Source organism: Artemia sp. Qi Xiang Cuo, unplaced genomic scaffold (genome assembly GCF_049724085.1).
Source record: "Artemia sp. Qi Xiang Cuo unplaced genomic scaffold, ASM4972408v1 HiC_scaffold_3302, whole genome shotgun sequence".
Taxonomy (NCBI): domain Eukaryota; kingdom Metazoa; phylum Arthropoda; class Branchiopoda; order Anostraca; family Artemiidae; genus Artemia; species Artemia sp. Qi Xiang Cuo.
The window spans coordinates 1-24,670 of record NW_028300694.1 but is presented as its reverse complement, the minus strand read 5'-3'; the positions used below and the strand labels follow the sequence as shown (position 1 = coordinate 24,670).

The following is a 24,670-nucleotide window of genomic DNA, read 5'->3' as shown; positions in this document are numbered from 1 at the left end:
AGCTAAACTCAAGAAATTGCAGTCACCTATCTTCAAAGCTTATTTTGCTTTTCTCGCATATATCAGACTATTTTTTAATGACCTTAATCGGCTGTTACAGCCAAATGATACCCAGATTCATATTCTGTATGGTCAAGTTAGTGAGCTGTATAAAGCGATTATCAGCCATTTTATGAGACCAAGCTACGTGGAGAAGACAGATACACCTTTGATACAGCTCAAAGGCCCACACCACTTTCGAGACTTCAAAGAAGTAGACTTTGGCAGTCGTGTAGAGGTTATATTCATCACCAAAAAAAAAGTTGGTGCTTGTTTATTGTCCAGTAAACACGCGAGAAAGACCGCATCCAAATCTCAAAGATGCTACATGAAAAACACGTTTTTGCTGCCTAGTGAGGCATTGCTCACTCCGTGACAAAAATCTAAACTTTAGTTCCTGGGGTTGAAGGGAAAAAGCCTAGATTAGGTTAGGTTACGTATTTAATATATATGCTATGCTTTACCCCCGCCCCCTAATGTGTAAATATATAGCCCAAATTTGTTTCTTAACTATTATATATTTTTTATCATACTTTGCTTTATTTCATTAGCATTAACGAAACTTCACTTCTCGCGTGTTTACTGGATACTAAATAAGTACCAAAATTCTTTCCCAGCTGCACCTTTCTTCAAAACAGTCTGTGCGAAATACATGATAGAATTGAGCGACGAAATAAGGAAAAGGATATTCAGCTCAAGTTACTAGTCAGCTAAAAACCCAGACAGACTGGACCCAAAGATAGCAATGTCTACCGACTGCTCAAACATGAGCATTGTTCCACTACTTGCGCAGTTTCCAAATCTGGCAAAGGAGAGTGATGTGGGAAACACTGCCAAAGAAAGGAAAAAGATGCCATTTTGCGCTGATCTCAAGAAATATACAGATTCTGACCCATTTTATTTCTGGTTCAAAGTACTATAACGATGTGAATTCATGATGAAAATGCGTATCCTATCACGTTCTTCAGTTTGTGCCAAGAGGGACTATTCAGCTGTCAATTTAAATAAAACGAAATTGTAAAATTAACCTGGCTTTACTATGCTTAATGCTCTTCAGGGTGCTAAACAAGTTGTTACCAGGGACTGGAAGCCCCCCACGACTATGGTGACACACCCCAACTGTCAAAGTAATGGAAGAGGGTACATAAAAATGTGTAGCTACGAGTGACACCATGGTTTCCAACTCACATTAATGTGTAATATTACATTTTTTTTGTAATTTTTTATGCGTATTTCTTGTAGTGTGGTGCTGGTGTAGCTTCAAATAACTCAAAGTTTCTTAAATAGTCCTAATTTGGGGTTGTAATTATATGTAATACAATATTAGAAATTTTCTCAATTTGAAACATTTTGGTTGTGCAAAACGTTGATTTTAATAGCCAAAACCAGTCTTAAAAATAAAAGATGCCTTTAATAAGATTATTAATGTGATTTAAAAGACAGTGAAAGTCAAAGCCTCTACTGTGCTATTTGTGGGGTTACATCCAACTCGCCCTTTCAAGGGGAGAGAAGGGTCTTTAGATGGCATTTGAGAGAAAAATATTGTTTCAATATTAAAATCAGGAAAACGCGTTAAAAAGTAACCCCCAGGTTCACTTCTTTGATCAGTTTAATTTCAAAACAATTTTTTTTTAGTATTGTTTGTAGGCTGTAGCACAGGAAGGGGCAAGAGGAGAGATCCCCTCCTCGAAATCCTCATAAAACAGAAAAGGAGGATTTGTATGCAAATTCTTAACGAAGAAAACGCGGCAGCCTCAATTGAGAGAGTTGCGTTGCATCAATCTAATTGAAAAGGGTTTTTTACAGCAAAAACGTAAGCAAAAATAAAGATCTTGAAGATCAGTAGAAATAAGGTTCATCATGGGTATATAACAGTTTTAACATTGTATTCTGTAAGAATACAATGTTAAAATTTGATTTTTGTTGAAAATTTGATTTGGAAGGAATGTCTGCTCGGTTTTAGGTATTTCTGGTGCTAAAAAGAGTTATAAGTCGTGAACAAATAACGAGATTTTTTAGGCAGGAAGTAATACATTCCGAACAAATCCTTCAAAAAGTGTCATGAGTCCGTGTACTGTATTAGAAAAAAAGGAAACGAGGGATGGAGAAAGAAAGTAAAAGAAAATAGTTGATGCAATATTTTTATAGATAATAATGTACTTAACCAACGACGTGCGTGTTGCGCTTCACGCAAAACATGGGAAAATAATTCGGACATGGTACATCATTTTGGTTATTGGTACATTTTTTGGGTGATTTGTGGTACTTTTTGTTTTGAAGTGTTGACAATACTGGTCGTAAATGGAAAAAAATATAACACTTTTCCTGCCAAGAGCAATCTGTTTAGGTTTTGTTTCCTGGTAAGATACAAGGCAGTATCTAGAGTGATTTGAACCCCCCTGAATTTTTGTCCGACTGTAAAAATGTGTATTGACAAATTTCTGATGCGGTTTTTTCTTCAAACACGCCCAAGAACAAAAGTCCTGGTTACGTCCTTGGTAATATCTAATGATATTACCCCCCAACACTATTTACGAGAGGATTTTTAATCGACTCCAACAGATTTTTCATCCTCTGGATTTTGTGAGAAAGGGGTTAATTGTTCTGGATGTGGGCCAAATACTTTGAGCTCCTCTTTCCTGTTGTAGTATAAAGAACCTAAAAGCTTAAATCCAAAGCACTATGGGTACTTGATTTTTAAGTTGTTTATGATACCCCGAGAATAGCTTAACGTATCGAAACTTTTAGGAAGTGTTAAAGAAAATAGGGGTCAGGAGAATCTTAAATTTTTACGTGGGATAGAAATGAAAGAAATTAGAAGATGCAATGCGCGTCCAGTTCATCGAAATACCATTTCTGTAATATATTGCGAACGACTTGGGGGATGAATTTGAAACTTTCAGGTACTATTTGGAAAAGTAAAGGAGAGGTAAGACAAAGGCCACTCAAAAGAAAGTTTTCAAGCCTTCTGATGAGTCCATTAATAAGGAGAATCAATATTATTCCCCTTCTGCACAAGGGTCCCCTTACCCTAAAGACAAAAGGATACAAGTTCAAGGCCGATCAAGAAAAAACCTTTCAGGAGCCCCGCATCTCAAGAAAACTTTAAGCCTATGTCACAGTTCGGACTATTCAAAAGAGCAAAATATCTGAGTTGCTAACCATAGCAACAGGGAGGTAGTTACGAAAGACGGACAAAAAGTGATTTTGCAGTAAAAAGAGCCAGCACAGAAAAGGCTATTTTTACGGACAAAAGTCAACTCTTGAGATAGTTTAAATATGTGAATTAGTTTAATATTTTGGACCGGCTCTCGTGGCTCAAAACGCAGCAACATTGATTTTTGTTTCTATTAGTACTATTATATAATTCTTCCATTTTTTCTATCTTCCTCCACTCGCTTGGACCTTCAACCCTCCTCGTTTCACTCATGACGACATATTTCAAGGTCTTTTTTCTTAGTTTTTATTTTTAAGATATTTTATAGCCACCATATATTTATTGCCTTTCCATAATTTCTTAAGTAATCCGCATAAATTTCTCGTTTGTAGTTGGCGTGTTTAGTTTAAAGAATCTTCAAAACTTTGTTGAATCTACATTGTATACTGATTCCAAAAATGCAAAATCTATGAATTGTAAAGTAACCATCAAAAGATATTAGTATAAATGCACTTCCATAATTTCAAATAAAGGCGAAAAATTTCCCCAAAAAGTGATCTGATCTCGATGAAACTGTACCATCAAATTTTGAATACTAATGACGCCATCTACATAAAATGTTCATGTTGTGTGTCATGGGAGTGGATTCATCTTTTTTTTCTTTTAACGGGTGATCACACTTATGGTCATCAGTTCTGAGGAAGCATGCTAGGTTTATCATATTCATGATCATAGTCAATCTTCCAGTAATTTTTTTTTTTATATATATTAAAGTAAATCAAAAGCCAACCTGTTCATACAAGCCAACAATTATTTCGTTTAGTCTTCATGACTTTTAGGTCTTAATGCAAACAAATTTAAGAGGATTAAAAAAAAAGCCTAAAACCCTGTCGTAAAACAATGTCGGATCGAAAGTAAAACTTTGCCATTTGATAGCTGTAAAACGGGCATTTCTGCGATATCTCAGAAACAGCTGATCATATAACAGACGCATATTAAGTAATCTAATTCAAAAACTACTTTCATGGTTTCCATAGACCCCAATAAATAAAATAGAATCCACCATGATGTCATAAATCAGAAAGGTAAATGGAAGATTGTAGATGAACTTCCGAGGGCTGTGGGCACAGCAAGCGGTAAAGAGCTCTACAGTTGCTGCACCTCTTACATCATAAAATCTTCATATGACTTGTCATCGACTAGAAAAATATTTGACGAGCTACTGAAAGAAAAGGAAATAATAAATTCTGAAAATAAGCTGAAGACACTGATATTACTACCCAAAGTTCCAGACACTAATGATATTGTTATTAGCTGCCAACCTGCTAGATATACAAAGAATGTGAAGGCTCGAGTTCCGCTGAAAAAATAGAAGAAGAGCATAAAAGAAGTGTTGAAAGCAGAAGAATTTCCAACTCCAAAATATGTCAAGATAGCCAAGGTTTGCCATGTCATTTAACGCAAAGTTGAGCCCAAGGTGTTCAAATGGCAGTTGAAACGTCGGCCGTCCAAAATATGTACTAATTTTCCAAGGGTCCTGTTGGGTAACAGCCAAAAGAAAGAAAAAAGTAGTGCATAATGTTTAGTGAGGATACGAAAAAACATATTGCCCCTTCTCCAAAAACATAAAGCTCGAATCCCCCCCCCCCAAAAAAAAAAGAAGGTAGAAACAATCAATATTACAAGTACAAAATTTGTCACCTTTTAATAAAATATGCTTACTGTACGACAACTTTATAAGGAAAAATTTTTGCGAGCCTCTAAGCCTTGGGCACAAAAAGAAGACAGAAAAACCGTATGCTGTCTTATAATACCCTCTTTTAAGCTTGTCATAATTCCTACTCCGTAGAAATTTTCGTCTGTTGCATGGCATCGAGTGATTATTTTCAGATCAGTGATCTTATGGGTGTTATGAACACTTGTCATTTATATAAAGCCACTTTATATAAAGCCCCTGTATTTACCAACAGAGTCTTAGATAAAACTGTATCTAACTAAAAATAGATTTTAGATATAAATTTAAAACGTATCTAGCTCAAAAACTAATGCATTTAAAACAATCTCAAATTTATAATATAAATTTGTGAAATAATTAATTAGTTGAAATGCTCATAATAATACTTAGCTTTATATTTATAATTCACATAGTATTTATTTTTAATTTCAAACATACACTGCAACTAACTCACGACTAAGCACACCTGGAATAGATTAAACATAAAATCTATACAATAATTTAATCAAATTAAATAAATTAATTAAAAGAATTTGTAAAACATTTAACGTTATAGTTAAAATACAAATATTTTATATTTGAGGTAAAATCTTGTATCTAACTCAAAGCTGTGATTAGTCTTTTTAGATTTTAATTAGTTTTTTTGGCGTATCTGTTTTTGGCCATCTTCGGCACTAACTGCTGTACATTTCGTCGGAATTTAGTGCCATCTATTTTTGCATTATTGATATATGAAAAAATATGCTGTTCCTTTAGGGAAGAGGGCTGGATTTGAACTGGTTTCGTGGATTTTGTCTAGTTGGTAAGTTCAAATGCACTGGTAAAACGGTCTTTTCAATGTCTTAGTTGACATTTAAACTTCAAATGTCTTAGTTGATTAGTTCAATGTCTTAGTTGACATTTAAACTTCAAATTTCTCAGTTGATAACTTAAAATGCACTGGTAAAACGGTCTTTTCAATGTCTTAGTTGACATTTAAACTTCAAATGTCTTAGTTGATAACTTCAAATGCACTGGTAAAACGGTCTTTTCAATGTCTTAGTTGACATTTAAACTTCAAATGTCTTAGTTGATAACTTCAAATGCACTGGTAAAACGGTCTTTTCATCGAAAAAATCAGTCGCAAGAACAATAAGATTCGAAATCGGAATTGGATATGTAATACAGGAACATATACACCGACCCTTATATTACCCTGACCATCGGCATACGTAGCTTCTTGTCTAGGAGGGGGGGGGCAACCGATTTTGTGATGAAGGGCGGGGGGCTGAAGTTATATCGGCAGTTCACAAAACCTTACATTGCCAGCAAGTTCTATCATACCTATGAAATCTTTATTAATAAGTAACCACCAAAATCATAAATCATAAATAAGATTCAGCATTAATCAATCTTCTTGGATTAGAGCTAAATCTTTCCAAGACATTATGGATAATTGCTTCTTGATTGACTTTTATTCTGTCATTCCAGCAGTTTATTTCCAGATTTTTCAACCATCTACCTTTTATCAACTGCTTTTTAGCCATCTGCATTTTTTAACAGCTTTTTCAACCATCTGCTTCTTCAGCCATATCTAGCGTAAATTTCAAGTTCTAGGGGGGGGCAGCTGCCACCCTCTGCCCCCCCTTCCGTGCGCCCATGACCCTGACCCATTTGAATTGCGATTTTTGACATAAAACTCATCAGTGTTGATGTCTGGTTAATTAATTCGTGTAAAAAACTTAACCTAAATTAAAGAAATTAGCCTAGAACTTTAAAGGAAGAAGATGAAAAGAATCTTGATTCGTAAACAATGGAAAAAGAAAATTTCAGTTGGAAAATTAAACGGGTTTCTTCTAAAAATGTACTCAGCAATCCTGAAACGCAATTTATATGTTATCGATTACAATATCTGTAAGAAATATTGAATGGGGAACCAAATTGTTAATTATCTTTTTAATCGCAAATTAATCACCTCTGAAAGATTACCTATAAACATACATTGGGCGAGTGTGTGTGCTAAGATGCAGTTACAGACCGCCCCATCTCTATCCCACATTTGTCATTTCTAAAGTGCAGTGTGAAGTTGCATAGGGTAGTCTTAAGTACTTAGTTTCAAATAAACAAAAAAAAAACAATTCATGGTTGTTTTTGGTAACCTCTGTTAACCAACCACTCCTTTGCTTCAAGATTTTGCTCTATATCCCCAATATGCTAAGGCCGTAGCCGAAAGGGCCTCTGGCATTTCATTGAATACGATGTGTAAGTTCTGAATGAGCACGGTATATAGTGTCTAATCGTAATGACCAATCGACTTTTTGTGAAATCAGCTATTATGGTTGATTAAAAGAAAAATCTTAAAAAAACGAATACCGGTGGTATAGTTTAGCTGTAAATACCACAAACTTCTTGATAGTAATAAAATTTAGAAAGCTTCTTCAAGTGATCTAGTGTTACATCGACAGGTCCATTGATTTTGCAGATGAAAGTTCACTTGAATTGAAAAACGTAGGTAGCACATCAAAGGAATTGTCAGATATACTGAGAAAAATCCTGCCATTTTATTGTCTTCGTAAAAAACCCCTATGACTGAGTTTTCAAGATCCTCTTTCATGCAATAACAATTTTTTGGATTCTTCTTTCGCAGCCCCTCTTGCTTTTGTTTTCTTTTTTAGTTTTCTTTTCTTTTCCTGTGGTAATCGTATGCAACCGGTTATCATAAAAAATTAAATGCAAGCTCATTCAAACGAACACTCTAAGTTCAAGTGTCTTTTACCACCGTTTTATAATAAAACATTTGTAGCGTACAAAGGACTAAATTTGTACAGTTTAATAATTCTGAGACAGCCAATGACTTCAAAAATTTAAAATCTCTTGAATGTTACACCACTATTTCAGTACCGTGCTAACCCACAACGGCGTTACCTTTTCCGTCAGCGTACAAGTGGAATCAAAACATAATGAAGGCAATGTATAGACTATAATTCGAAACCTTAAATTGAGATACTTTAGACACGTGTAGAAAATTCTGCTGTTAAAATTTTTCCCAATGGGTGTTGGAGAAGAGTCCCCCCCCCTAAAAAAAAAAAAATTTTGACGATATCTCTAGCGAAAATGGTTAAAATAATACACTTTTCACCATCAGACAGACCTCTAATCAACCCATGAATCAGAAAACTGTGAAGATACACATATAAACTCCATTGTTAAGAGATGATCAGAGCAGGTATCTCGCAGGCCAGCATATATTAGCCTTAAGTTATTTTTTTTTTTTTTTGTAATGTAACATAATGAAGTAGGTTGCCACTTTATGGTCAGCAATCCCGAGCTGCTCTTAAAACAAGGTGAGGGGAACCACTCTAGAATAAAGTTGGTTACTTGCGAGAGCTTCCTTAAAAACCTAGAGGTTTGTTAACGGAGGCCCATACTATCGCTGAAAAGAGTCAAATGTCTCAGACTGAGAGTTTCATTTTAGGGGATATATATATATATATATATATATATATATATATATATATATATATATATATATATATATATATATATATATATATATATATATATATATATATATATATATGTATATATATATATATTATTTTTCTTGAAATATATTGCATATTTGAGGAAGCAAGAAATGCACCTAAATCGAGAAGTGAAAAGAAACTGTTATTGATCAACAGTTGCTCCTTAGTTTGTCAATGGAAAGCGTTGTTGTTAGCTTTAAATAAGAGAAAAAACTAGAAATTTGTAGAGTTGTATAATTTGGCTTCATATTTTGTATATATATCACATAAATTGGTTTTTACTAGAATTGTGTTTGCCCCTAAAATTGATTTTTGTGCAGTAGTTTTGAAAGTTTGGTCAATTATTAGCACCTTTGTCACAGTGCCCCCCCCCAAGATTTTGCACATTGGCGCCTTTGTAACATCCCCCCCCCCTCCTCGAAAAATTTTCAGCAGTTTTGAAAGTTTTGAAGGCCCCTTCAATATTTTTTCTGGCGCCCTCTTTTCCTGTTTTTTTTTCACTCTTATTTTAGAATAACTTTACCAATTATATAAGCTATGATTTATTCTGCTATTTGTTCTCAGGCAGATTAGCCCTAAAAATTAAAAAAGATTACTGCGTTTCCAAATAACCAAACACTTATAGATGGTGATTTTCTGTTCTGTTATATAAAAGCACATTTCACAGTATGATCTAAAACTCAATTCAAAACTTATTTTTCCCGTTATTTTTTCCTGTTCACCAGATTTGTATCCATGGATTCAGGATATTGTAACACAGTATGGAGCTTTAAAGCGGGTGTGTTCTTATAAGTACCTGGGTGTTTATATTTATGAAGTTTTATCATTCAAGCGCCATGTACATTATGCTTGTAAAACCGTGTCTCGTAACCTGGGTCTAATGAGAAAACTTAAGCATTTTTTTCCTCCTTTTGTCATGCACCTTCTTTATTATTCCCTTATCCATCCATATATATTGTATTGTAGTAGCGTTTGGCTTGGAACATTTCCTTCTATTGTTCGGCCAATACGAGTTCTACAAAACAACGCTGTTCGGCTCTTAGATGGCCTATAACCCCGGGATTCGGTACGAAACGCGTATGAGCGTGTAAAGATACTACCAACTTCTGGATTACGGGGGTTGTATACACTTGTATTCATTTTTAGGATTCAGAAGGGCATAAACCTCCCGTATTTTGATAGCTTGGCAAACCTGAGGTTTCCTGCCCATGATTATGATACTAGGTAATCTGTAGAGATTAATATTCCGCTGGTTGTTTTGGCCCGATCGATGTTTTTTTTTTTTTTTTTTTTTTATTTATTTTTTTTTTTTTTTAATAATGATATTGGTAAATTTTTATGGCTCCTGGGGGTGATGATTATGAATATGATAGTAAATTTAATGAAAATATTAAGGTGTAAGGTTTGTGGTGCTGTTTGGGGACTGTGATATAGATAGGTTATTTTTTTGGTTTTTTTATTGTTTTATTATGTTAGTCTATTTTTGCCACCCCCTTGGACAAGTTTTTACTTCTTGGGGTGGCCGTTAAACTTATGTTAAATTGTTTGATTGTTTAGAATAAATCTCTCTCTCTCTCTCTATTGCCGTAAAGTAACTTTTTAGATACGTTAGATATAGTTGTTTTTTCTTTCTAGGTATCTTCAGTTTGTATCGAGTAAGGAGTGCTTTCGTCAATCAAAGTGTAGAAAAATTGGTGAATGATTCACGGAAGATTGAATTTTCAAAAGCGACTCTCAGCTTTTCTTGAAATTGTACGATATCTTCAAGTCACTAAAAAGATACCCAGAATTGGAAAGGCTCGTTTTTCAAGGCTTTATGTCAACAGCCTTCAATATTGCCAGATATAGGAAGGATATACGAGTAAGTTGTAACCTTTATTTTGTCAGTTTAGAACTTGAAAGTTTTGAATTGAGTTTTAGATCATACTGTGAAATGTGCTTTTATATAACAGAACAGAAAATCACCATCTATAAGTGTTTGGTTATTTGGAAACGCAGTAATCTTTTTTAATTTTTAGGGCTAATCTGCCTGAGAACAAATAGCAGAATAAATCATAGCTTATATAATTGGTAAGTGTCCGTAAGACCTAGCCAATCACACGAGGTTATACAGCGGGTAGCCTAGACCTAGTATTTCCGCTGGGTACTTTTACAATCATTGTCAGATATGTTTCGAATCATCACAAGAGAATAAATCTAGTTTTTTTTTCATAACTGGGGGGCTCATGACTCCCCCAACATTTTTGGGGGAGAGTGTAAGGGTAATTTCAATATTCAGAAGAAGGGGCCCAAAATATTTTGTCTCCAGTCCCCAAAAAGTTTTCTTGTTCTTCGTCTTTATGCTTCTCGTTCGGTATGCTCTTTGGCTTGTTATGTTGACTTTAAGTTTATATTTTAACAAATCGATAATATAGTCGACAATATGTCCATAGTGCATTTTGCTGCTTTCTTTCATGATTGATTGGTATTTATAGCTCTTAAGTTTATTTTATAATGGACTAGATACAGTCCTCTTTTTTAATTACTATTCGATGAAGAAAAAATCCTTTGGTCATATTTTCGTATTAATACATGTTTACAATATTGCCTTGTAAATGCATTAGTTAGAAGAAAGCCTTCGCCAAAGAAGATTTCAAAGACGAACAGAAATAAAATAATGTGATAATTGAAACTTAAAACGAATAGAAATTACGGTGAATAACGAAGTCAAACTTAAAACGAACAGGAATTACAAATAGGAGTAGGATCAATGTCGTCTAAGCCTTCTAAAGGCCAAAGCGTCATTTGTGCTCTACTGGAAACAGATTATATTTTAAACTTTTCTTTTTTACAGGGTTAAAAAATGTAAAATTGATGAGAGTTCCAGGATTGAATATCATTATAAATAAAGAAATCAGTCTGCTTTTATTAGTTCCTTTCAGTGATTTTGGTTATTATGGTAATTTTCTTTCTTTTTTGTTCTTGTTACTAATGGTTTGTCAAACACCACATTGTTTAAAATATATATATGAAATTATCAGTGGAATGCAAATTTCATTCAAGCTGTTTTGAGGTTTAGAGAGGAAGGGAAGGAGGTAGGTAGCACCTGCCCCGAACCTAACACTGACACTCTGGCCTTTAGAATGCTTCTCCTGTTTTTGGTAATTTCTGTTCGTTTTAAGTTTGACTTCGTTATTCGCCGCAATTTCTGTTCATTTTGGGTCTCATTTATTCATTGATAGCAATTTCTGTTTCTTTTAAGATTGAATTATTATATGAATTTATTTCTGCACGTCTTTTGTTTGATATATTTTCTTTTTAATTTTCTTTGTTTTTTTTTTAATTGAAAGAAATTATTTCTATTCTTTTTTTTTGGTTGATAAAACTAATATTCGTTGGTGTTTGTGCATAAGTGAAATCTGGTGTTTCTGCAGTGGTCAAGATTTTGCGACAAATATTAATAATAATTTTACTGTAGAATTTTGGATTGATTGGCTGGGAGAATGTTATTCAAATGAATTGAAACCTGCATAAGTTTTAGCTTTCTATGGGGCTGAAGCCATCCCAATTCATACTCTGTTACAACCTTGAAGATAGATTAATATTGGTCTAACCTTTTTCTATAAGAAATGAAATAACTATCTAAATATATCCTGTTTTAAGAGCTTCTTTGTTAAAATAAATGTATTTTGAGCTCAAGTATTATAAAGTGTATTGTTTTGTTGTTAAATAAGATACAAATGAAAATGGGAGCAAGAATCAATGAAACCAGATTTGTTTCCCGATTGAGGTTTACTTGGTGTGGGAATTTTAATTGAAGTATTTTCATGGCCTGAAATTTTAAATCTGATTAGCATAAAAAAAGAATATTTCGCGCTAAGAGAAGATATGTGATCCCCGTCCTGCACTGGTATCCGGGATCATTGCTTTTCCTGAGGCGAAAATAATTTCAATGATTTAAAGAACATGAAAATTGGAACTTGGAATGTTACGACGTTAAAAAATGACTATCGTATCGACATTTTGACTGACGAATTCAGATGATTCGAACTGAACTTATTAGGAGTTTCAGAAACTCATATCTCAGGGGTAGGAAGCATGAAATCAGGTGATATAGAATTTGTTTACTCAGGGAGGAAGGATGGGGTACATAGACAGGGAGTAGGGCTCATGATGAATAAGGAAGATTCTAAGTCTTGTTTAGGCTGGAAAGGTATTAATAATATAATACTAATTGCGCGTTTTATGACTAGAAAGTTTAGGGTATCAGTTATAGTAGTATACGCCCCTGTAGAACCGACTGACGGAGATACTAGTGACTCAGATGAATTTTACTTACAGTTACAGGAGCAAATAGGCAGGGTCCCTGGTAGAAATATGATGTTATTACTGGGAGATTTTAGCGCACAGGCAGGTAGAAATAGTGATAAATGGTATCCAAGCCTTGGTAATTTTGGTGTAGGAAAAGAAAACAATAATGGATACAGGCGTTTGTATTTTTGTAGGTACAACAATCTAGTTTTAAACAATACAATGTTTGGTCATAAAATTGCTCATAAGTTAACACGGTATTCACGTGATGGTAAGACAGCAAATCTTATTGATTACGTTATAGTAAACCGAAGACTGGCAGGATCAATACAAGATACTAGGGTATATAGGAGTACCGTTAATGATGTTACAAGTAAAGATCACCATCTTGTAGCGTCCAGGGTTAATTTACAGTTGAAATTTCAGAGGAGCAACTACCTCCCGGAAATTTATGATGTTAGTAGACTTCAGGATCAGAAATTGAGAGAAACTTTCCAGGAACAGTTGTATACTAAACTTAAGAGTTTAAAATTTGATAATGTGGAAGATGGTTGGAATAATTTTAGAAAAATAATTTGTTAAGTTGCTGAAGGTGTATTAGGGAAGAAAGCTAGAACTCCAGCTGAGGATATTAGTGAAAAAGCTTTATGTTTAATAGAAAGGAGAAAGGACTTGTACAAGAATTATCTGAGTGATAGATCATATGAAAACAGAAGGAATTTAAAAAGAGTGAAGAAAGCTTTAAAATATGAACTCAGAAGGCAGAATATGGAGATTTTGGATAAAATTAACAAGGTTCCTGAAGATGCAGCTAGATGGCATAATAGTACAATAGTGTACTAGCATGTTAACAAATTGAGAGGGAGTAGTTAATCCGAACTTGGCCCAGTTAAAGATAGGAATGGGGCCGCAATTATCGATAACGAAAAAACTAAAGAGAGATGGGCCGAACATTTTGAGAATTTGCTTAACCGAGATAGAGTTGCAGGAAAAGATATAGAGGAAAATGAAAAAGTTTGTGATACCTTGGGTGTAAAGGAAGATTTGTTTTCTGTGGAAGAATTAGCAACGGTATTTAAAGGATTAAAAAATAATAAGGCTCTAGGTGCTGATAGTGTGGTAAATGAGTTTCTTAAATATGGTGGTTCTGAGGTTAGAAATAAGTTACTGAAGATTATGAATATGATTTTTGGAAAAGGGGAAGTACCTAATGATTTTAGGAAAACCTTAATTAAGCCGTTCTATAAGAAAGGTGATAAGAGTGAGTGGTAATTATCGAGGCATTAGTCTGGTCTCTGTAGGTAGTAAATTACTTAGTAATATGATACTTTTAAGACTTAGAGATACCGTTGACAAGGTTTTAAGAGAAGAACAGTGGGGTTTTAGAAAAGGTAGAGGATGTGTTGACCAAATTTTCATTCTTAGGCTAATAATTGAGAAGTGCGTGAGTTTTCAAACACCTTTGGTCCTCAGTTTTATAGATTATAAGAGCTTTAGTAAGAGCATTAGAAGAGCTTTGGTAAAAGTTTTATCCTTGTATTGTATACAAGACAAATACATTAAAGTGATTAGTGCTATGTACGAGAATAACACCGCTGTGGTTAAGGTGGGAAATGAGGTTAGCAGCTGGTTTAGTATTAAATCAGGAGTTAAGCAGGGTTGTGTTCTATCCCCCTTTATATGGTTTATTTTGATGGACTTTGTTTTAAGGAGCACAGGAAAGGCAATGGGAGACCACGAAGACTAAGTCGCAGACCACGAAGACCAAGACCACGAAGACTAATACAGTGGGTATACCAGACAAATACACTAAAGTGATTTGTGCTATGTGCGAGAATAACACAGCTGCGGTTAAGGTAGGAAATGAGGTTAGCAGCTGGTTTTGTATTCAGTCAGGAGTTAAGCAAGGTTGTGTTCTATAACCCTTTATACGGATTATTTTGATGGACTTTGTCTTAAGGAGCGCAGGAAAGGCAATGGGAGAACACGGAATCAAATGGGGAGAAAAAAGTCTCCTGGACTTAGATTATGCTGATGATTTAAGCATCCTAGATGAAAGTGTGAGCAAAATGAATGAAGTTTTAGAGGTTTTGCGAGTTCAGGGTGCTAGAATTGGTTTGAAAATTAATGTTAGAAAGACTAAGTCACTAAGGCTAGGAATAAGTGAAGATGAAAAGGTGACGTTGGGTAATGAAAATATTGATCAGGTGGGCACCTTCACTTACCTTGGTAGTATTATTAGTAATGACGGTGGGAGCTGTGAATATGTTAAAAGTAAAATAGCCAAGGCCTAGGGTGTTTTTTCACAGTTAACAAAGGTTTGGAAGAATAGGAAGATAATTATACAAAACAAAGATAAAAATATTAACAGCTATGGTTATGACAGGGATCCAACATGGCTTTGAAGCTTGGGCGCTCCGAAAAGCGGATGAAGATTTGCTAGATGTTTTCCAGAGAAATTGCTTAAGGATTGTTCTGGGTACCCGGCTGACTGACCGTATTTCAAACAATAGGCTATACGAAAAATGTGGTTCAATACCGCTCTCTAGGGCTATAATGAAAGAAAGGTTGAGCATATAAACTAAATTATTACAATTAAAACAAGGAATAGTTATACAGAACAAAATAGTTACTTCCGGCTCATAAATACTTTCCGGTTCATTGGCTAGACTTGTCTCAGAGTGTTTATTAACAGGGTTGTAAAAAATAACTACGTCATATAAGAGTTCTAACAAAAACAAAAAAATGGGTGTTAAGTTTTTAAAACTACTAGTTTCTTTTTCCGAGCTATTAAAAGGAGTTTATCCCTATTTTAACTTTTATTTATCGTCATGGAAAGACGGTTTGATCTCCAAAATTATCTTAGTCAGTACTTAAATATTTTTTCAGCTCATTGCTCCATTCTACTGGTGAAAATGATTGTTGCTTCTTATTTGAACAAAGATCAGTATGTTTTGTTCAGTAGGGCTAGAGGCCTTCTTGAAAATTCTGACTTCAATGCAGCTTGGATTTTCTTTAACCTTGTAAGTAACCGTTTTCCATTGTTTTCCTGTTTTGTGCTAAATGCATCACAACATAAATATTAATACCTTTAATATTTATAGTTTAATATGTTAAGAAATGTCAATATTTTCCGATTAATGACAATAACCGAGCTGAACTAATTTGCAGCAAGAGTACTTCATTTCTGGTTTCTGATACTTTTTTTTTATCTGGGGTTACCTTATTGTGCTTCAGTCCGAAGTTCGAAGTCAGTGCTAATTTTAAATATTCAAGAAAAAATTAGAAAGGCATTTGGGTTCGAGGTATCTATCGTCGTGATATTTTAGGTTCTCTTTTTAAAGTAGTTGCCCTCCCGCATGCTCTCTATCCTGCCCTTCTATTTCGACATTTTAAATTCTGCGATTTTTCTTCAATTCGCGTTTCCTATTTTAAATTAAATTTTTACTTGGTTTTCCAATTTGTGTTAGTAATACTGAATTAGTTTTGAGATTTAAAATTGAAGAGCCGCAGTAATTGGCAAGGATTAAGGGGGATAATTTTTACCACAAGTCCAAATGGTTCTTACTCCTACCGAAATGTTTGTTCGACTCGTGAAAACGATAGAAAATTGCATATAAGTATTTTTTAGCGCGATTTTTAGAGGTTGAAGTGCTGATTAATTTTTTGTCTCAATTTTTCTCGTAGCTTTGCTCTCAATGTCCGGACTTCCGATTGACTCGATCTTTGGATAGATACACTATTGCTCATCCAGACAGTACGCAAGCAGTTATACTCCGCGGAAACTCTTCACTTATGGCAGGAAATTATAATGACACCCTCTCCAAATTTTTAAAGGCTTTGAAGATGGATCCTGATAACCCGCTGGTTCTTCTTTTGATTGGATGTACATATTTCCATATTGCTTGTCAAAAGTACTCAACTCAGAAGGATCGTCTCATTCCCCAAGGTCTTTCCTTTTCAAAGGTATTAGATTAATCATTATATATTTCCTTAGCTCTTTCATATATTGCTTCTCAGAGTGTACAGCTTTCGTTTTGTCTAAAAAGGATAGGTCAAAAGGAAAGGATATGATACCTCGCTCTTTACGCTAAAGTTCGAATTTTGTTCCATTCTTTAAGAATGACCCCTGAATCACAAAGGCCGTTTAATTAGAATAGATAGCTCTTTTGAAAGTACTAAAAAAGACTTTAGCGTAAAGAGCGAGGTATTGACTCCGGGGCGAGCCCCCTCGTATACGTAATAATTTTTGTTCGTTTTAAGTTTTCAAAATTTTGAAAACTTAAAACAAACAGAGGGAAGCTATCTCAAAAATTTTGATCGGGTGACTTTGGGAAAAAAAATTAGCGTGGAAGGGGGCCTAGTTGCCCTCCAATTTTTTGGTAACGTAAAAAGAGCACCAGAACTTTTAATTTCCATGTGAATGAGCCCTCTTGTGATATTCTAGGACCACTGGATAGATACGATCACCCCTGGAAAAAAAATACACACAAAAAAACAACAACAAATAAACACGCATCCGTGATCTATCTTCTGGCAAAAAATACAAAATTCCACGTTTTTTGCAGATAGGAGCTTGAAATATCCACAATAGGGTTTCTGTCACGCTGAACACGATGGTGTGCTTTCCATTAAAATTCTATTACTTTTAGGGGGAGTTTTCTCCTTTTTTCGAAAATAAGGCAAAAATTTTCAGGCTACTAACTTTTAATGGGTAAGACTAAACTTGACGAAACTTATATATTTCAAATCAGCATAAAAATCTGATTCTTTTGATGTATCTACTGGTATCAAAATACCGTTTTTTGGAGTTTTGTTTACTATTGAGTCGGGTCGCTCCTTACTTACAGTTCGTTACCACGAACTGTTTGACACTGAGTCTAAAGGCATTAAATATTTTGGTGTTTGATAACCAAGTTTAAAACTGTCTATATTGTTAAAAGATATCCCTTCAACGCTTCGGCATTTCTCAACAGAACTGAATACTGGGAGTTTATATCTTAGTTTTTGTAAGTAGGCTATTGTTTTGTGTGTTTTTTTTTGTAATTACTTACATTTTTCCCATTTTTATTCACTTTTACTTTAAATGACATACTTTTTCCATTGCCTTTAGAAAAATGTTTGTCTCTAAGCTTCATTAAATAAAAAAAACAAGTTTTTTCAACTGAAAGTAAGGAGCAACATTAAAACCTCACTCTTCGTGCTACAATTTTTCGGCGCATTATAAAAAGTTACTTATTGTTCTAATTAAACAACCTTTATGTTTCAAGAGTCGTTTTTAAAAGAATTAAAGGGACAAAATTTAAACTTTAGCGTAAAGAGCGAGGTGTCGGGGAGGGGGAAACCCTTTCATATACGTAATAATTTATGTTTGTTTTAATACTCGATGTTGCTCCTTACTTTCAGTTGAAAAGACTTGTTGTTTTTTATTTAATTTCTGATCGTTTTTAAATAACGCCAGGATACATGGCTCCACCTCCACGGAAACATCCCCTCCCCACAGAGATATCCTTTGGACAATTCAATCCTGGGGAAAATTTACCCCGGACAATTACCCTTAACATCTCCTCACATAAAATTGAATTGGTAAAGAAAAAGTAACACATATAAAGAAAATACGTATAGGAATTCTTGCAAATTCACCCAGTTCAAAATTGCCTCTGAAAAGTTCACCCCCTGGAAACTTACCTCTTCATGGAAAATTCTCCCCGCAGAAATTTCGGCCTCCCTTCCCCACCTGAAAAATGTATGCATACTTCCCAAAAACAAATAAAACAATGGGCAAATTTTATAGCTTAAAAACCTTTCCTTAGGGGCTTTAGGGGGTCATTTTATCTCCTTAGACATGGTTATTGGGCCTTTCAACTATGTTGAATAAAAAAGCTATCTCAAAATTTTTACCGGATGATTTCGGGAATAAGGGGCGTGGAGGGGGCTTAATTGCCCTCCAATTTTTCGGTCACTTAAAAATGGCACTAGAACTTTTCCTTTCCGTTAGAATGAGTCCTCTCCCGAAGTTCTAGGCCCACTGGGTCAAAACAATCACCCCTGGGGAAAAAAAACAAAAAGACAAATTAATACGTATCCGTGATCTTTTTTCTGGCAAAACTTACAAAATTCCATATTTTGTGGATATGAGTTTGAAACCTCTACAGTAGAGTTCTTCGATACGCTGAATCTGATGGTATGATTTTTATTAGAGTTCTATGACTTCAAGAGGGTCTTTGCCATTTTTTTCGAAAATCAGACAAATTTTCTCAGGCTCGTAGCTTTTGATTGGTAAGACTAAACTTAATGAAAATTATTAATTTGAAATCAGCATAATAAGCCAATTCCTTTGATATATCTATTGGTATCGAAATTCCGTTTTTTAGAGTTCCGGTTACTATTGACCAGGTCGCTCCTTACTGACAGTTCGTTACCACGAACTGTTTCATTACTCATAAAAATCCAAACAGAGATCATTAAAACATTTATCGTTTGTTCTGCGTTGCCAAAAATATTGTATTCATTAAAACTTTACAGTTTCATGAAATGTAACTAAACAAATAGAAAAGGTTTCTTAACTAAAATAAGGAGTAAATTTAAAACTTAAAACAAATATAAATTACTCTGTATATAAGGGGGACTGTCCCCTCAACACCTTGCTCATTAAACAAAAGTGTTTTAGTGCTTTGGAAAATCTTTTTTTTTCCAATTGCAAATTTTCTTAAAAATTGGATTGAAGCCAAACTTCACAGTAAGGAACTAAGGAAGAGACAGTCCCCTTCATATAAAGAATAATCTCTTCAAGTAGGTTTCAAATTTGTTCCTTGCTTTCAGTTGAAAAGCTCTTTTTTTAATCTAATTTTTGATTGTTTTCCAAATCATACCCAGGACTAACCAAGATATAATTTGAGGTACCGGTCCCTTAAATCCCAAAAAAGCGAAATTCCACATTTTGAAGACTGGAGCTTGAAACCTCTACGGTAGGGTTCTCTGATATGATGTGTCTAATGAAGGGATTTTCAATAAGATCGCTTGCTTTTTTGGGGGTGCTTCCCATTTTTTGAAAAATCAGGCAAATGTTCTCACATTTTTGGTTTTGGGTGGGTAACAATAAACTTAAAGAATTTTATATATTTAGAATCAGCATAAAAATCCAGTACTGCCGGTTTAGAAATGGCAATGAGAATTCCGTTTTTAGTTTTGGTGAATATTGCTTCAAGTCACTTTTACTTCCAGTTTTTTTTATCACAAACTATTTGATCACAAATTATCTTCTGACGAAATTGTTTTGAACCTGTTCATTTTATTCAGTTGAATAGAACAATAAAAACAAGAGGGTCAATTTGGCTGCTGGTGAGTAAGTTTAAATTCTGTTTTTCTTTCGCTGTTCTATATTCTTTTAATGTCTGAATATATAATCGATTTAAGTTTGAGGGGGATAACTGTTCAGTTGTGAAACAGGTATATTTTACACGGCCGTTATAAAATCGAAACGTCGTATTTCTTCAGGCAGGGTGATTTTTGAGCATCTCTACTCCTTCTTTAAACTATTCTAAGGTATAGAAAATTGCATAAATACAAGTCTACATCTGTTATAACCTACGTAAGCAATACATCTTTCTGTAATTGTGGTTTGAGTTCCTTGTCATTTCAAATTTCCTGTATTTTGTTTCATTTTGCTTGCAATTAAATTGCTCTTTTTATTTGAGAGGTTTTTCCTAAAAAGTATTTAAAAATAAATTTATTCCTACAAAAAGAAATATCCTGAAATATATTTCCTGTCACCCAACCACCACTGCTATTTTGGAGTCTGAATCCCCCCCCCCCGCCCCTGGAAAATTTTTTGCTGCCGTCCTTGGTTTAACATATTGTGAATAACACTTTGTTTTGTTATTTATTTTTGAAAAGAAATTTAGATCTGAATATATCTGAGTAATATTGTTAAATATTATTTTCTCTCTAGGCCCATAGCGACATACGTGGCTTTCGACAGAAAGTTGAAATAAGACTAGCGAAATATGGTTTTAAATAAGATCTGAAGTGTATTATTTTAACCATTTTTTTTTCTAGAGATATCGTCAATTTTTTTTTTTGGGGGGGGGGCGGGCTCTTTTCCAATACCCATTGTGAAAAAGTTCAACAGCATAATTTTCTACACGTGTCTACAGTATCTCAATTTAAGGTTTCCAATTATAGTCTGTACATTCCCTCCAGTATGTTTTGATTCCACTTGTACGATGACGGAAAAGGTAACGCCGTTGTGGGGTAGCACGGTACGGAAATAGTGGTGTAACATTCAAGAGATTTTAAATTTTTGAAAGGATCGGCTGTCTCAGAATTGTTAAACTGCACAAATTTAGTCCTTTGTATGTAAAAATGTTTTATTATAAAATGGTGGTAAAAGACACTTGACCTTAAAGTGTTGATTTGAATTAACTTGCACTTAATTTTTTATGATAACCGGCTGCATACGATTACCACAGGAAAAGAAAACTAAAAAAGAACAAAAGAAAACAAAAGCAAAACAAGAATATGATTTTAAATAAGATCTGAATATATTCTTGAGCAATATTATTAACTGTTCCTTTTTTTCTCTAGGCTTATAGTGACAAACGCGGTTTTGGACAAGAGACAATGTATAATATTGGCCGTGCTTATCATCAAATTGGAAGTTTGCCTTGGGCCTTGCATTATTACCGACAAGCACTTCAAGAGGCTCCAGTATTACCAGCAATGGACCTATCACGAGAGATTGCTGCTAATGTGGTGGTTATATATAAGAGCAAAGGAGCTCGTGATATGGCGTTGTACTATCTTGAGAAGTATCTAACAATTTAGTTAAGATAAGACGATTGATTTTTGCGGCATAACAAGTTTTGTATGTAATTTTTTCAAGTTCAATTCTGAACCGAAGAAAATTAGTTGTTGAAAAATTGATTTTTGTGACACCGTAAGTATTCTGTATGCAAGAGCTTTATATTGAATTTATAATAAATACTCGAGTTTTTTTTTGTGTAACAGTATTATTAAAATGAAATCATATTTTGAAAAACTCATAAAACTTTTAGATATAGAAAACTTTTTTTTTCACTGCCTTATTAAAAGTTTAACCCATTTTTTTTACATTTTCTGTTCGTCTTAATTGTAAATGGAAAGTTAGGGTTGTCTAAAAGATTGTTTGTGCTAGAATATAGTTAAGACCTTTTTTCACATCTGTGTTCAGGAAATAACTCTACAAATCTTCGGAGAAAAATTTAGGTTTCTCTTGAAGCAATGAATTTGGAAGGTTTAAAAGTCTGTCTCTTTCCAGCTCCTATATTTTAACATGTGAGCAAGCTCATATATATAACTCGAGTACATTTTTTTTCCATCAATGTCATGTTTTAGTGCTGGGTGAACTAGGTTCTGATACACAGATAGATCCCAGCGATATGTTTTTGATATATCTGGAGGCAAAGCAGCGAATGGGGGACAAAATACGAATGGATTCAGACAGGAATAAGATAGGAATGGCGGAGAGTCTATTGGGGAAAATATTTTCAAGGAAGGGTTAAGGGTTTTAAGTTGCAGGGGTGGATCAAAAGCAAACTCTTGGGGGGGGGGGAGGCAATGTAACAAAGGTGCCAATAATTGACCAAATTGACAAAGTTATTCTAAAATAAGAGTGAAAAAAAAACAGGAAAAGAGGGCGCCAGAAAAAATATTGAAGGGGCCTTCAAAACTTTCAAAACTGCTGAAAATTTTTCGAGGAGGGGGGGATGTTACAAAGGCGCCAATGTGCAAAATCTTGGGGGGGGCACTGTGACAAAGGTGCTAATAATTGACCAAACTTTCAAAACTACTGCACAAAAATCAATTTTAGGGGCAAACACAATTCTAGTAAAAACCAATTTATGTGATATATATACAAAATATGAAGCCAAATTATACAACTCTACAAATTTCTAGTTTTTTCTCTTATTTAAAGCTAACAACAACGCTTTCCATTGACAAACTAAGGAGCAACTGTTGATCAATAACAGTTTCTTTTCACTTCTCGATTTAGGTGCATTTCTTGCTTCCTCAAATATGCAATATATTTCAAGAAAAATAATATATATATATATATATATATATATATATATATATATATATATATATATATATATATATATATATATATATATATATATATATATATATATCCCCTAAAATGAAACTCTCAGTCTGAGACATTTGACTCTTTTCAGCGATAGTATGGGCCTCCGTTAACAAACCTCTAGGTTTTTAAGGAAGCTCTCGCAAGTAACCAACTTTATTCTAGAGTGGTTCTCCTCACCTTGTTTTAAGAGCAGCTCGGGATTGCTGACCATAAAGTGGCAACCTACTTCATTATGTTACATTACAAAAAAAAAAAAAAAATAACTTAAGGCTAATATATGCTGGCCTGCGAGATACCTGCTCTGATCATCTCTTAACAATGGAGTTTATATGTGTATCTTCACAGTTTTCTGATTCATGGGTTGATTAGAGGTCTGTCTGATGGTGAAAAGTGTATTATTTTAACCATTTTCGCTAGAGATATCGTCAAATTTTTTTTTTTTTTAGGGGGGGGACTCTTCTCCAACACCCATTGGGAAAAATTTTAACAGCAGAATTTTCTACACGTGTCTAAAGTATCTCAATTTAAGGTTTCGAATTATAGTCTATACATTGCCTTCATTATGTTTTGATTCCACTTGTACGCTGACGGAAAAGGTAACGCCGTTGTGGGTTAGCACGGTACTGAAATAGTGGTGTAACATTCAAGAGATTTTAAATTTTTGAAGTCATTGGCTGTCTCAGAATTATTAAACTGTACAAATTTAGTCCTTGTACGCTACAAAGTTTTATTATAAAACGGTAAAAGACACTTGAACTTAGATGTCGTTGAATGAGCTTGCATTTAATTTTTATGATAACCGGTTGCATCGATTACACAGGAAAAGAAACTAAAAAGAACAAAAGCGAGGGGCTGCGAAAGAAGAATCCAAAAATTGATTGCATGAAAGAGATCTTGAAAACTAGTCATAGGGTTTTTACGAAGACAATAAATGGCAGATTTTTCTCAGTATATCTGACAATTCCTTTGATGCTACCTACGTTTTTCAATTCAAGTGAACTTCATCTGCAAAATCAATGGACCTGTCGATGTAACACTAGATCACTTGAAGAAGCTTTCTAAATGTACTATCAAAAGTTTGTATTTCAGCAAACTATACCACCGGTATCGTTTTTTAAGATTTTCTTTAATCAACCATAAAAGCTGATTTCACAAAAAGTCGATTGGTCATTACGATTAGACACTATATACCGTGCTCATTCAGAACTTACACATCGTATTCAATGAAATGCCAGAGGCCCTTTCGGCTACGGCCTTAGCATATTGGGGATATAGAGCAAAATCTTGAAGCAAAGGAGTGGTTGGTTAACAGAGGTTACCAAAAACAACCATGAATTGTTTTTTTTTTTGTTTATTTGAAACTAAGTACTTAAGACTACCCTATGCAACTTCACACTGCACTTTAGAAATGACAAATGTGGGATAGAGATGGGGCGGTCTGTAACTGCATCTTAGCACACACACTCGCCCAATGTATGTTTATAGGTAATCTTTCAGAGGTGATTAATTTGCGATTAAAAAGATAATTAACAATTTGGTTCCCCATTCAATATTTCTTACAGATATTGTAATCGATAACATATAAATTGCGTTTCAGGATTGCTGAGTACATTTTTAGAAGAAACCCGTTTAATTTTCCAACTGAAATTTTCTTTTTCCATTGTTTACGAATCAAGATTCTTTTCATCTTCTTCCTTTAAAGTTCTAGGCTAATTTCTTTAATTTAGGTTAAGTTTTTTACACGAATTAATTAACCAGACATCAACACTGATGAGTTTTATGTCAAAAATCGCAATTCAAATGGGTCAGGGTCA

General features: G+C 34.2%; 1 protein-coding gene across 2 annotated transcripts; it reads left to right on the top strand.

Annotated features, from left to right (window-relative positions):
• The first annotated feature begins 10,095 nt into the window (after positions 1 to 10,095).
• LOC148938435 (general transcription factor 3C polypeptide 3-like) lies at positions 10,096 to 21,712 on the top strand. 2 transcript variants are annotated; one of them, XM_089107794.1, is made up of 4 exons: positions 10,228 to 10,298; positions 15,617 to 15,750; positions 16,415 to 16,693; positions 21,314 to 21,712. In XM_089107794.1, the coding sequence occupies exons 2-4, from the start codon at positions 15,643 to 15,645 to the stop codon at positions 21,551 to 21,553; spliced, it is 627 nt and encodes a 208-aa protein (XP_088963920.1). In that variant the 5' UTR covers positions 10,228 to 10,298; positions 15,617 to 15,642; the 3' UTR covers positions 21,554 to 21,712. The 2 variants fall into 2 exon arrangements, with proteins under 2 accessions (XP_088963921.1, XP_088963920.1); XM_089107795.1 differs by lacking the exon at positions 15,617 to 15,750 and having other exon boundaries at positions 10,096 to 10,298.
• Positions 21,713 to 24,670: the final 2,958 nt, after the last annotated feature.

Coding starts and splice junctions, on each gene's coding strand:
- LOC148938435 (XM_089107794.1), top strand. CDS start 15,643: ATGATTGTTGCTTCTTATTTGAACAAAGATCAGTATGTTTTGTTCAGT. Junction 15,751..16,414: donor CTTGGATTTTCTTTAACCTT/GTAAGTAACCGT, acceptor TTTTTCTCGTAG/CTTTGCTCTCAATGTCCGGA. Junction 16,694..21,313: donor AAGGTCTTTCCTTTTCAAAG/GTATTAGATTAA, acceptor TTTTTTCTCTAG/GCTTATAGTGACAAACGCGG.